This window comes from Lepidochelys olivacea (assembly GCF_965140295.1).
Source record: "Lepidochelys olivacea isolate rLepOli2 genome assembly, chromosome: 1".
Taxonomy (NCBI): Eukaryota; Metazoa; Chordata; order Testudines; family Cheloniidae; genus Lepidochelys; species Lepidochelys olivacea.
In genome coordinates this window covers 181,170,503-181,184,096 of record NC_140411.1, presented here as the reverse complement: position 1 = coordinate 181,184,096, position 13,594 = coordinate 181,170,503, and the positions used below count along the sequence as shown (strand labels likewise).

Here is a 13,594-nt window from a genome sequence, read left to right as displayed (position 1 = left end):
TACATGGCCCGGTGAACTACGTAAGCCCTGTTTTAAGGTTGAAATTTACTCCTGAGGCCCTGCATAAATCCCTAAGCACCACTTAAGTGGGAGTTTAAGTAGTGCATAGGCCCTTGTGTGGGGCTTTCTGAGTTTATTTCTCCCCATGGACTTCAGTGGGAGTTTGGCAGGATAAGGAGTGATTTAGTGATTTGTCTGTCAGTTTTGTTCATTACAGAATGAGAATTAATACATTAAAAAGTGTTGGCATTTTCCTGTGCCTTTAAATAGAATGGAAGAAGTATGTACAGATTCTCACTTAGCAGTATGTGAAGGCCTGTCTTCTAACATGAGAAGTTTCTGATAGGGAAATTCTAATGTATTTATCCATATTCTTGGTGATATACTGATTTGTAGTTACTTTTTCTGCCCACTGAGTGCCTGATTGTTCCAAATATTTATTTTCCCCTCTCTCCATTCAGCTCGGTGACACTGGCCGGTATACCTGCATTGCCTCAACTCCAAGTGGCGAAGCAACCTGGAGTGCTTATATTGAGGTCCAAGGTAAATCAATCAGGTTTTCTCTGCTTGACGAAAATCAGAAATTAACATGCAACATTTATCTTACTTGGTAATAAATTGATAATGCAGATGTGAACGTCATTGAACCCCCACCTACTTTCTGTCCATACTTAGCTATTTGTCCCTTTTTGTTAGAATTTGGAGTTCCAGTGCAACCGCCAAGACCGACTGACCCAAACTTGATTCCTAGTGCACCCTCAAAACCTGAAGTTACAGATGTCAGCAGAAATACAGTAACACTGTCATGGCAACCTAATTTGAATTCAGGTGCAACTCCAACGTCTTATATAATAGAGGCCTTCAGGTATTAGGATTCTCATGTGACCTGGTTGTACTTACAGTTTATATATGGTTCAATTAGCATATTCTAACCTGCTGTTCTGTGTGTTTTATCCTTAGCCATGCATCTGGTAGCAGTTGGCAAACGGTAGCAGAAAATGTGAAAACTGAAAGTTTTGCAGTTAAAGGGCTGAAACCTAATGCAATTTACCTCTTCCTTGTGAGGGCAGCTAATGCATATGGACTTAGTGATCCTAGCCAGATATCTGACCCAGTGAAAACTCAAGGTAAACCTATTTACTGAAGCATTTAGGCCCCACAGTGTCTGTAATGATATATTACAGAGCAATGTTAGATGTGGTGATCATATTTATGCTAACTTTAAAATGATGTCTAAAAGTCACTGCATCTACTAGATGGTAAACTTACATTGCTCAGAAGCTGCATTTTATTTAAAAGCTACTTGAAAAGGTTATCACATTGACATAAGGGAACCCTAATAATTTTTATCCAAATATAGTTACACCTAATTGAGTGACCCGTCTTAGCAGCACTGTTAGTCTTTGGCTTTGTGACGTTTTCACACAAACCCCCAAATTCTGTGGAAATTTCATAATTTTCATACTATCAATTTAAAAGGAGAATCAAGCTGCGGTTATGATTCACAGAGAGAGAGCATGTAGTATTATGTGCTGTATGTTGTACTGGGGAAGCAGAGAAATTAAAAATTTGGAGGATCAGGATACCACTTCACAAGTAAAGTGTAATCCTCAGCAAAATGCTTACTATTAAAGGTAAGTCCAGTGCGGGAAAACAGACTTCAGTAAAGCCACAACCCCTATAGTGAAGCAGATGGAATTAGTGTCCCCACACTACTATAATAACATTGCATAAATATGAATAAGGAATCATCTGAAATACAAACACTATTCCTCGGGCAGATAGAAGTCATGGGCCCAGTAATATAATTATAATAAATTGTAATAAATTTAGCTTAATATAGAAAAAAAATGAAGTTGTGACACAGCACATAGGCACTGTGCAGTCAGAACTGTGCATTCATGTGTTTCCAATCTGATAACTTTATTGAATTCATGAGAATCAAAGATTGAGAAAATAACACAGATGTGAAAAACTTCTGAAGGTGAACCAGTGCAGACGGGGAAGTCCTTAATCTGATGGCCAGTCTACCTCTAAACTCAGAACACTAGTTGTCACATAGGCAAATTACCCATTTGCCATCAGATGTTATAAAACATTCCTGAGAAAATGCACATACATAAATCTAACACAATATGCTATTTATGCTAAAAGCAAAATTCTCTCTCTCCTCATCACCATATTATCTGAGTGCCTTTCAAGTATTTACTCCTGAGGGAATTCTGTGCCAAAAAATTAAAAATTATGCACACAATAATTATAGCCTAAGGCTCTGGAGGAAGTTTGGGTGCAGGAGGCGGTTTGGGGTGCAGGCTCTGGGAGGGAGCTTGGGTGCTGGGTGCAGGCTCTGGGCTGGGGCAGAGGGTTGAGGTGCAAAAGAGGAGTTGGGGTGCAGGCTCTGGGAGAGAGTTTGGGTGGGGCAGGGGTGTGGGCTGGTGCAGGGGAGGAGGGGGTGTTGGGTGTGGGAGGGAGTTTGGGTCCTGGGTGTGGGCTCTGGGCTGGGGCAAGGGGTTGGAGTGCATGAGGGGACCCTGAATTTGCTGGAGCCCGGGCACTATGAGCCCATACAAATCGCCACCCCTGCTAACCCTGTGTGCCTACCCCATGCCTCGCCTCTGTTTGGGGAGCAATTCCCCCCAAAAAAACTGCACATATGGTCACACGGCGAGGCTTCCCTTTGCTTCCCTGCTGTTTTCTGCAGGGAAAAGCAGGAAATGTGCAGTGATGCCGTTTTCTGTGGGCGTGCCGTCCTGCAGAATCCCCCCAGGAGTAAAAATTTGTGTCTTTAGCCTGCCTTGTGCATAATAAATAGACACCCCCTCAATGGTGATCCTGCAGGCATGCATGTCCAGCGCCTTTCCCCATCTCAGAGACTGCTCCAGGTATGCTGGAACAGACGCACTGCCTGGGCTGCTGGAGATGAGGCGCGTGTCCCCCTGCAGATCTTTTTTTGCATTTTTCTGCACGGGGGTACAGAAAAATGTGGGCCCTATGAATTCTGCACCCCCGCACTGGTGCAGCATCTCCCCAGGAGTAAGTATTTCAGAAGAGAATTAACAATGATAAACTCTCAATTTCTTACTAACCAGCCTACAGGAGAATTAGTTTTATTAGTTTGCATTGTGTGCACATGAGGACATGCATTGTTGTCCGTGAGTATATCTACACTGAAATTAGAGGTGTGACTGCAGAATGGGAAGACATACCTGAGCTAGCTTTGATATAGCTAGCTCAGATAATACCTGTGAAGCTGCAGTAGTGTGGGCTAGCTGCTGGAGTGCATATCCCAGGTCCCAGTAAGTTTTATACAACCCATGCTGCTGACCATGCTGCCACAACTTTGCTTCTATTGTTATTTGAGCAGCTAGATCAAAGCTGCTACATGTGCTGCAGTCACACCTCTGATTGCAGTGTAGACGTACCCTGTGTGAAGAAGTTCCTGAGGGAAAGCAAATCAAAGAAATGAGTTTTACATTTAATTCAGATTGCTTGGGTTTTGGTCATTCTCTTGTGCGAATTAATCACACAATTTGGCTCAAGCTCCTGCGAAAGTTCCATCCTCTGCACCCACAAGCTTCCCCTGTTGGATGACAGTTTCATTGTTCCAGTAGAGCATAGCCATCATGGGAGATCATGGTCACAGAGGGAGAGATGATCTCTCAAATAGTTAGGGCTAATCTCATGGATGGGTGTAAATAACAAGGCCGAGACCTTGAAGTGATTTCTGTGTTCTATGGGAAGACAATGTAGGGGCAATTCGCTGGGGTTTCGTCGATATGGCAACCCGTGTTGCTATGCAGGCAGGCTGCTGTGTTCTATACCAGTTGAAGTTTTTCAGGATTTGTGGCTTCAATCCTAAATCTGAGTTGTTATATCAAGCCTGAAACTCCCGAATGCATATATCACTGGGGCCTAGTGTGCTTCTTATAAGATGAGACAAAATAATCTGGTTAATTGAAGACGGAAGTGGATTTTTTTGCTTTTGTGGCTATTTGGATCTCTAGTAGAATTGAGGAGATCAAAATGGCATTAAACCTGTATGCCAAATGAACAATCTCAGAGCATATGTCTTCAGTTGTGGGAAATGTTATAAAAGAGGTTAGTTCTTGAAAGCATTTCCCTCTTCCTCCCAGTATCACCTCAGTCTCACGTGAATTCCTCTCAAGCCAGAATAGGTCAAAATTGTCTTCTGGTCATAGAGGCTGATTGCTTTGGAGATCTTGTGCTAAATATAGTTCAAATGTGGCAATCACCTTCTCACCCTCTCACTCAGCCATTGCCGTTTTAGTATTAGTAAAGTCTGAACAATGTGCTTCGGATACAGAACATTGACAGTCTTTGCTCTGGAAAGCTGAAAGTTGAAATGAGAAAGCCAAAGAGTAGATAAGCTGTACTGAGTAGTTCAAAGGTGTAGTTCACAGGTATGAATGACAAGGTTTGTTAACCGTTTATTATATTGTTGGTGACTCAACTGTTGTGCCATCTTCTGTTTAGGCTGCTAATTATTAAGATGACTCTCCCTTTAAGCTCCAGGCAAAAGGATGGTCAGAGATTTACACAAATCCAAGTTGCAGAAGTTACTGTCTTTAAGAGTATCAGAAGGAGGAAAAGATGCATGGATTTGTGGACAATTTGGCGGAATGTTTTTCATTTGGATACAGTAGCTGCACAATGGTGTATTTATTTTAAAAAGTCTTCATGGCTAAGCAGACAGATTTGTCACCCACTGGTTGCACATAGGCCACATGCTGATTATTTAGTTTTGAAATAATCCCACACTCTTGTGAATATGTTGGAAAAGCTGTATGACAAATTGCCAGGTGGCATAGCTCTTACAGTCTCAAATGTGGACTGTGTTGCTGGATAAAGAATTTGTTCACATGCCAGTAACTTCATACATATATAGATAGATAATTTCTTAATTTGATGGTCAGTGAATTATTTAAAAATACACTGGGTAATGGGTTGGAAATGTAACTATCCCCTCAAAAGTTACACTTCTTTATGTGTCCCCTTCATATTTTATATAAGCAATTTCCATAGGGAGGTCATCAACATTCTGCCGCTCTCACTCCTCGGATGGACTCCTCAGATGGACCCACCTGCAACACGCTCATGGATCTGGCTTTGTTGCAGGCATGGATATGCACATACACCTTTCCTCTATGCCCCCTCTCTGGTCATTCTTGTGAACAGGCAGATTTTGAAATTGCCAAGAATCCTACTGAATGTTTCAGAAAGAAGAATGCTTGTAGATTTCATAACCTTGCCTAAACACTAGAAAAGATTAGATTGAGAGAGTAGTATCATGGAGCGAAGTGTGTGTAACATGCTCACACATACCTGTGATTGTTTAAAAAAAAAATCAGCACTTTTCATGTCATGTGAATTTCCGAGCTTGAGGTTTTCTCTGTTGCCAACATAGTTTTTGTGTATAATGAAGTGAAAAAAAGGGAAATTATGAAATGAATATAAAAATACTGTACTCTGATATCCATGGTACACATACACTTCAGATATCATGGTGATGAGTGCACTATAAATGTGTCATATGGGGAGAGTCATTTCTTTTCAGCCCAAGATGCTTTCTGAGAGTTGTACATGGAAAACATCCTCACCACATTGTACCAGCTCAAATGATAGAACACATCAAATGGAATTCCTCTTTTCATATGTATGAACAATTCTTTCAACAATAAGAGACCAGTGTTGGATTTGCAAATATCAAGGGAGACAGAAGGCAACTGCGCTTTGGCCCCTGTTCACTGAAGTCTCCTGCCCTTGGAAGACCTTGTATCTGTGTGGTTCATTTCCCCTCATTTAATTACTATACTACAGTTAATAGGTAATTAAAAACCAACAATAACACTTGCTAGAGTGCTACTGAATTTATTTTTAGACACACCTACTCTTCTGCCCCTCCTTGATTGTTTCGTGGTTTCTATGGTGTTTGGAGTGTGCTGTAGGAGATTCCCCTTCCCTGCAGGAAAGAGAGATTTGCATGATGAGAGGTGATGCTTCTGCTGTAATTTACCATAGTTATCCCTGACCTTGTTCTTTCTTTTTACTCCTTGCTCCCAACCCACCTACCCACCCACCCATGTCTTCCCTCTCCCCACATTGCTTCCACTGAAAAAGCAGATTGGTTTTGGCCATTTTGCTGTGAAAATGCTTCACGTAGTTCTATTTCCTGCACATTTGGGCTCTTCTAGTGGGTACTGTGATTAAGCCTATTTGTCAATCAAGTTATGTACTTGGAAGACTCAGTTCAGTTATAAGAATGGGTTCTTACATTGTTCCAGATGTTCCACCTACAAGCCAGGGTGTGGATCACAAACAGGTCCAGAGAGAGCTCGGGGATGTGGTTCTGCATCTTCACAACCCCACTATCCTTTCTTCTTCCTCAATTGAAGTTCATTGGACAGTAAGTAAAAGTTATAAAATGGGAGGTGGGTTTTGGGTAGGGAGAAAGGGAACTTTTATTTAAATCCCAATACTACACCGCACTGTTGATGGGGGAGTTAAACTATATCAAGAAGCTATGAAAATAGCTTGCTGTTGTACATGAAAATCACTTCATGTGTATTGGCACTTACAGCACTCCCCTGACTGTGCCTGTCTTAATCAGAACCTAGATTATCTTCTCATTCTACAGAGAGTGCTATGCCATATCCAGGGTGCTCAGCATCCTTTGTCAGGAGGTGAAGGGACTGATCCAAAGTCAAGTTCATGAGAGCCATTCCGTTGCATTCAGTGAGAGGTGCATCAGGCCCTAAGTCATGTTTGAGATAACACAATAGCTCCTCTGTCTATCAACCAGAGTTGCAGGAAGTGGTATGTGGTAGTTGCCATGCCCACCTACCCCAGATCAGATATTGAGAAATGCACTTCCTCCCACAGCACAGCATTTACTAGCTTAAAAGTGAACACACATGCGGTGGGAAAGAAAAACACAATGGGAAACAATCACATTGGTCAGTAGCAGTTAGGTCAGAAGTATGGAGGTTATGATGGAAGAGGAGGAAAACCAGGGCAAGAAAAGAAAAAGATACTATAGGAGTCCCCAAGGGAGGGGGTAGGAAGAGATACAGAGGAGGGACAAGGAGAGAGAATGAGAAGATTGGGGGCTTAGAAAAATTGAAGGATTACAGGGAAATAAATTGTGACATGAAGGGGATGGATGAGGACAAAGGAAAAAAGAAAGAAAGAGAGTACAGCATGAGAAAGGAATAAGTCTATTCAAGGAAAGATATAAGACAATGTAAATGAACGAACGGCTGTTTTAAGCAATATCAACTAGGTGGTCGGGAAAAGAGCGGGGCAACTCCAGTCGTGGAGACAATTAATCTCAAGGGAATGGAGCTTTAAACTGTCATCTGGGCTACCTTCTGATCAACTCAAAATGTTGACAGGCATGATTCATAGATATTTAGGTCAGAAGGGACCATTATGATCATCTAGTCTGACCTCCTGCACAAGACAGGCCACAGAATTTCACCCACCCACTCCTTCAAAAAACCTCACATCTATATCTATACTACTGAAGTCCTCAAATCGTAGTTTAAAGACTTCAAGGAGCAGAGAATCCTCCAGCAAGTGACCCGTGCCCCATGCTACAGAGGAAGGCGAAAAACCTCCAGGGCCTCTTCCAATCTGCCCTGGAGGAAAATTCCTTCCCGACCCCAAATATGGCGATCAGCTAAACCCTGAGCATATGGGCAAGATTCATGATAATGAAGTGATCACAAGATGCTACAGCTAGCATGGCGTAACTTTGTAAAGAAAGCATTTTACATAGTCAAGAACTGTAAAGAAACTGACTGCTGTGATGCCCAGTATTTACAGTGAAACCTGCACTAAGGACCACCTGCAGCAGGCAATCTCCCGTTTCAACTGACCACTTAAAAACATCACCAAGCTTCCAAGCATAATTTTGTTTGACCTTTAGTTACAGAACAACCTTTTCCAGGCAGCCAATATTTTTGGTCTCTTGGGTGGTCTCTGACTGCAATTTCAAAGATTAAGCATTACCTCAATTTTAGCGAGCAGCCATTCATCAGTCAGTTATTTGAAACAAAACATGTTGCTTGGGTATTACATTGCAAACAAACAGTTTTATTATGTCACCAGATAAAATAGTTTAAATGGGACAAATCTGAATGTTTTTAAGTAGACGTTTTTATTTTCAAATTTGCCTATACATCAGAAATCATTTATCAAAGTCAGTGACTAAAATATACTGAAAGCTGCACAAGACACCGATTCTATTAGGTAACCTCCTGTCTCAAGTATCCCCAAATATATTGACCCTGGTTCTTATTTACACTAAGGCCTTTGTACACTGCCAAGTGACATAAAGTGGCTTTACTGCAAATGACAATCCAGTCAACTGAGTGCAGTTTTGATCCACCTTTATTGGTCGCTTCCTTCCTTTAAAAAGCTGATTTTTATTGGCCCTGTGGTGACTGCTTAAAAAAGCACCAGTTCTACAGCACAGTAGCCCCCTGCTGAGTCACTGAGAATGGAGGAAATGTTTGGATTTATCTGGCCTTTGACAGAGTCAAGCATAATCATCAGAATGTAGATAGTGCCACTTGGCTGCCCTTTAAAATCCACTTTGTCCACAAGGAAGTGGGGAGGAAGCAAGGGTCATTTTGTGCAAGCTGGGAGGCTTCCACTCCTCAGGAAGGTTGACCTGTTTCTTTGTTTGATTTCTATATTCATCATCTGAACTATTAAAATATATACCCCAATCCGGCAAACAGATCCACCTAGGCAAACCCCTGCCCTGCTTGGAGCCCCTTGGCATCGGGGTTATTCATTTTACAAAATATAGAACGTGAGTCACCATTTTGTTATCCCTTCATTGATGTCAGTGCCATTATACTATCTTAAAAATGTATTAATGCAGTGGTGAATAAGGCCCATAATTTGCTGTAATTCCCAGGAATTTTTATCTGGTTCAGTAGCATTGTTTACTTTGGATAAAATAAATGGATAGTTCTTAGTATTTTGCATAATACTACAGGCAATGTTATGGTTTATATGTATTAAACAGTCCATTAGTCATTCACTAACATGTGTTTCTACTGTTCTGCTAGGTGGACCAGCAATCCCAGTATATTCAGGGATATAAAATTCTGTACAGGCCTACCACTGCATCCCACGGTGAATCTGAATGGTTAATTTTTGAAGTGAGAACACCAACCAAAAATAGCGTCATCATTCCAGAGCTGAAGAAAGGTGTAAACTATGAAATCAAGGCCCGCCCTTTTTTTAACGAGTTTCAAGGAGCAGATAGCGAAGTAAAATTTGCAAAAACCCTAGAAGAAGGCAAGTATCAGCAAGTCTGTCTTCATCTTTTCTTTTTGAAGGAGTATTTCGGCCGGTTTCTCTATGATACATTCATTATTTGATTTTGTTTGAAGTGCATACTGTATGAGAACACAGCAGTGCACAGCTGAGGAGATTGTCAGTGTGTTGGACTGATCATTATGTGACTTGTTTCATGGCACAGAAGTAAATATTTAAAACTTTGCATGTGAGAGAGGCATGTGCAGAAATCCCCTCCAGCACATAAAAGGGAAATGTGTTTTTTTTTTATCTCCAGTGCAGTGTGTTCTCCTCCCTGCTGAGTTCATGGTCTGGTCACAAGTGACTTGTATCAAATTCAAACACATACTTATCACTATCTAAAGTAAATAGCAGATACCGCAGAAATCATCAAAGTATTGTAGCTGAAGGAAGGAAACCACATTTTTAGGGCGCTTGTATATCTGGATCCATCACTGGTACAAAATGAAAAGATGATGAGTGAGAGCAACAAATACACTGGACTAAATTATGCATCTTCCTCTGTGCATGTGCTAGAAGGAGGGTAGGGTTCATAAAGCCATTTCCCTCACCATAGCATTTTTACTTGCAAGGTCAAACATAATCAAAATGCCTCAGAGTAGACATTTCAGTGTGTTGGTGGGGCCCAGACCTGCACCATACGTTTTGGCTGCACTAGTTGAACAGATGACCCTCACTGCCTTCCCTCTAGGCCTCTGAAGCAGCCTCAAAAGAGCAGCACCTGAACCCAGAACATCTTAGGATGACTCTAATGGACCAAAAAAAAAAAAAGAATCTTCTCATTGAAAGTACCTACAAATAACAGGAGTTTAAGAAGTACATATTTTTATTTTATTTTATTTTATTTTATTTTATTTTACAAAAAAGGGGAAACTAAAGCTCAGGGAAATTAAAGCCAACATTTTTGAAAACATCCACTTTTTGGTGCCTACATTTTGAGTGTCCAACTTGGCACACCAACAGCCTGGTTTTTCTAAAGTGATGAGCACCCAAAGGTCTTTGTTAGGTTAATTTTAGTGCTCAGAAGTTCTGAAAGGAAGGATCTACATGTCTGAGGTTAGGCACCAAAAATTAGTGGAATCTTTTTAATAGTTTGATCTCAGTGTTGGGTCAAGGTGACAAAGTGAGTCTGTGGCAGAGCCAGTAATGGAACCCAGGATCCCAACACCTGTTCACATTACTAGACCATATTTTGTCTCTCACGTCCGTTTACCTTGACAGACAGAAACATCCTTAATGGCGAAACAAGAAATTATGATTACATTTGTGTAGTGCAGAATAGGCTGTTTATGTATCAAGCACTAGCAGCTTGTTAAAAAGCATTTGGCAACATTGTATTAGAAATACAACAACAAATTAACCATCTGGTTCTTCCTGCAAACAGCTCCTAGTGCTCCACCTCAAAGTGTTTCAGTGACTAAGAATGACGGGAATGGGACTGCAATTGTGGTTACCTGGCAGCCACCCCCTGAGGATACCCAGAATGGAATGGTCCAAGAATATAAGGTGACATGTAGAGTTCTTATTCACTGCAAAGTATTGACATGCTATTGATGGATAAATTGTTCGTGGATACTTGGCTCCATCTACTGGTAAAAATCAAAAGCATGTGGAATCAAAAAATATTTCTCAGTTTATTTTTTTTATAGTACCATTTATTTAGGAATTCTGTCTAGTCTGTGGCATCTTTACATGTCCAAAAGCAATTAAAACTGCCTACTAATTTGAATGGGAAGATGGTAGTGCAGGAAATTAAAGAAAAGGTCAAAATTCATAATTAAAATAAGCAACTTCATGTCTATGCTATAACATGAGAATTACGTACACAAAACACAAAGAAAAATGTGCTAGTTTAAGAACCATTTTGTGATCAAAACAGGGAATTTGAGGAAATAAATGGGTCTAATAATTTGAAAGGCTTCAACATAATTTATTATGTAACATTCTGAGTAAAGTGTACTATTCTATTCATCTGGGATAGTTAAAAACATGGAAAAGCTTTCCATCTAAAGAGAGTTAGTGTAAGATTAAATATATTTATAGCATTTTTTTTGTTTTTTTACAAATCTATCTTTGCATTCTAGCCTTCATTATATTATATATATTTTTAACCTATTAAAGTTCAGTAGACAGTTTTTATTATTTAAGGCCTCTGTAGCAACATACTGTTTTTATCTTAGAGTAATTTAAATTGTGAATAAATTACATAAAAAAGAAATGAAGCTAAAATTGCCTAAGCAAGGCTGAGATGTTGTAAGTGTCTAGTCATGGATTTCAAGGTTGTTTTATAGCCACTAGTGGCAGGATGGTTTGCTCTAGTCTGTAGCAAATTGGCATTGTTGAGAGAGATTTTTAAATCAGAATGTTTTAGCCTTTTTTTTTAAAGATAAAATACCACAGTGTAGGCATTTATTCCTAAGCATCAAAACTCATTCCACTCATTTCTTTCTTTACACTGTAGAAAAGAAAAAAGAGTGGAGATCACTTAGCTTCATGGTCAATTTAAAATAATAAAATGCCTTTCAGAACCTGATTGACTGGTACAAAATCATTTTGTGGCTTAGTTTCAGATGTAATTGAAAAAAATATTCACAAAGGAAGTTTTATTTAAAGGCAGTTAGACCTTGAACTAAAGAGATGGAATTATTCACCCACCAGAAACTGTATTAAAAGAATGTTAGGGTTGTGAGGACAAAACAATAAAAGAGAGGAAATTCACATTTGAGTGTGGAATATGCTATACAGTGTCTGCTAGCATCTGGGGACAATAGGTTGCAGTGAGCTATGAGCAGGCATCTCTTAGTGCCTATGCAGCGGTGGGGCTGCCACTGTTTTTTAATGTGGGTCAGTGGATAATTTTCCCTCTGGATCGAAAACAGGCATCATGAAAGCATGCATAATTGTATTTTCTGTTTAAAAAAACAAAAACAACTAGTCAATGTTAGGAACAAATAACCCGGAAAAAAACCCTGAAATTCACATCCCTTTTTTTTAATACAAAAAGGAATTAATGATTATTCTATCATGTTATTTTCTCAACAAGTGGATTCTCTTTATTTTTTCAAAACAATTAAAACCCAGGCTGGCTGACACCTTGCACACTAAGTTTTAGAATGGAGAAAATTTGAATGTATTAATAGGTTATAATGGAAAGGATGACACAGCTACAGAAGTATGAATAGCACTTTACAAAAAACAATAACGTTCAAATGAGTCCATTCTGTCACACCTCTGGCATAAAGTTACAGGGCTGCTTACAATGCTTTTCATTTTCTTTTTCTGTGATGCATCTGTTCAGGAGTGGCTTCCCTTTTGTTTCCTTAACAAGCATCTTCTATCTGTTCAAACTTCCCTATATAGATTGTATAATGGATCATTATCATATACTGTAGTCACTTCTATGTAAAGATCGTGAGAAATTAAGCAGAAAACAAATTTAAACCATAACTATCTATTGCCCAGCATAGTTTTTATTCCTTAGTGTCACTTCCTTCTTGCTCATTAAATACAGGTTGTTTGTGGGTTGTGGGGGATGTTAAGCTTTATATTCTGTGTGCGTCGTGGCACAAGGGTTTGTGACTGCTCTTGTGAAGGCTGCATAACTGTTCCCTTTCCAAATCCCTGTATTGACTTATTAATAGCTTTCTAAAACATGCAGTCTTATCATTTTTATAAGATCATTCTATAACTTTTCTGCAGGTTTTATGGATCATTGTCTAGAATTTAATGGCACTAATAAAAATGATATCATTTATTTAGTACTCATTTGTAAAAAGTGAGTGATTATCCTATGCTCTGGACATTCCTTGACCCATTTCACAATTATGTTTATTAAAATTGATTACTCCATTTACCCCTTATCTTTCCCCAGTAATCATATATAATAATCCAGCAAAATATCTTCCAGTTCTTTATAATTCTCCACAAGAGTCCTCTGAACCCCCTTACATCTAGGGTGAAGAAATATGTCTTGCCACAAATGTGTGCATGCTCACAAAGCCAATGTACTAGGAATATTTGTGAGTTCAAAGCTGAGGGTGGCCCCCTCACAGAAAGTGCTGTGCTAGTTGATTCGATCTCCCTTATGGCTGGGGTTCCAGCTCAGGCAGATCTCAAATGCAGAAGACTGGCAAAGGGAGAGTGAAGCAGTCTTTCAGATTACAAGATTTTAGACTATTTATAGGTCAAGACCACAACCTTAAATTGTACCCTGTATTTAATAGGTAGCCAGTGTGGATCC

The 13,594-nt window shown here is 39.8% G+C and overlaps 1 protein-coding gene across 4 annotated transcripts in view; it reads left to right on the top strand.

Moving 5' to 3' along the window:
• ROBO1 (roundabout guidance receptor 1) overlaps positions 1-13,594 on the top strand; it is an 872,802-nt gene that overhangs the window by 793,512 nt on the left and 65,696 nt on the right. For all 4 annotated transcript variants that reach the window (XM_084633794.1, XM_084633793.1, XM_084633796.1 and 1 more), the window contains 6 exons: positions 462-543; positions 697-865; positions 961-1,127; positions 6,303-6,424; positions 9,102-9,333; positions 10,739-10,860. In XM_084633794.1, the coding sequence (XP_084489920.1) occupies positions 462-543; positions 697-865; positions 961-1,127; positions 6,303-6,424; positions 9,102-9,333; positions 10,739-10,860 (894 nt within the window). The remainder of the gene's footprint in view (positions 1-461; positions 544-696; positions 866-960; positions 1,128-6,302; positions 6,425-9,101; positions 9,334-10,738; positions 10,861-13,594) is intronic.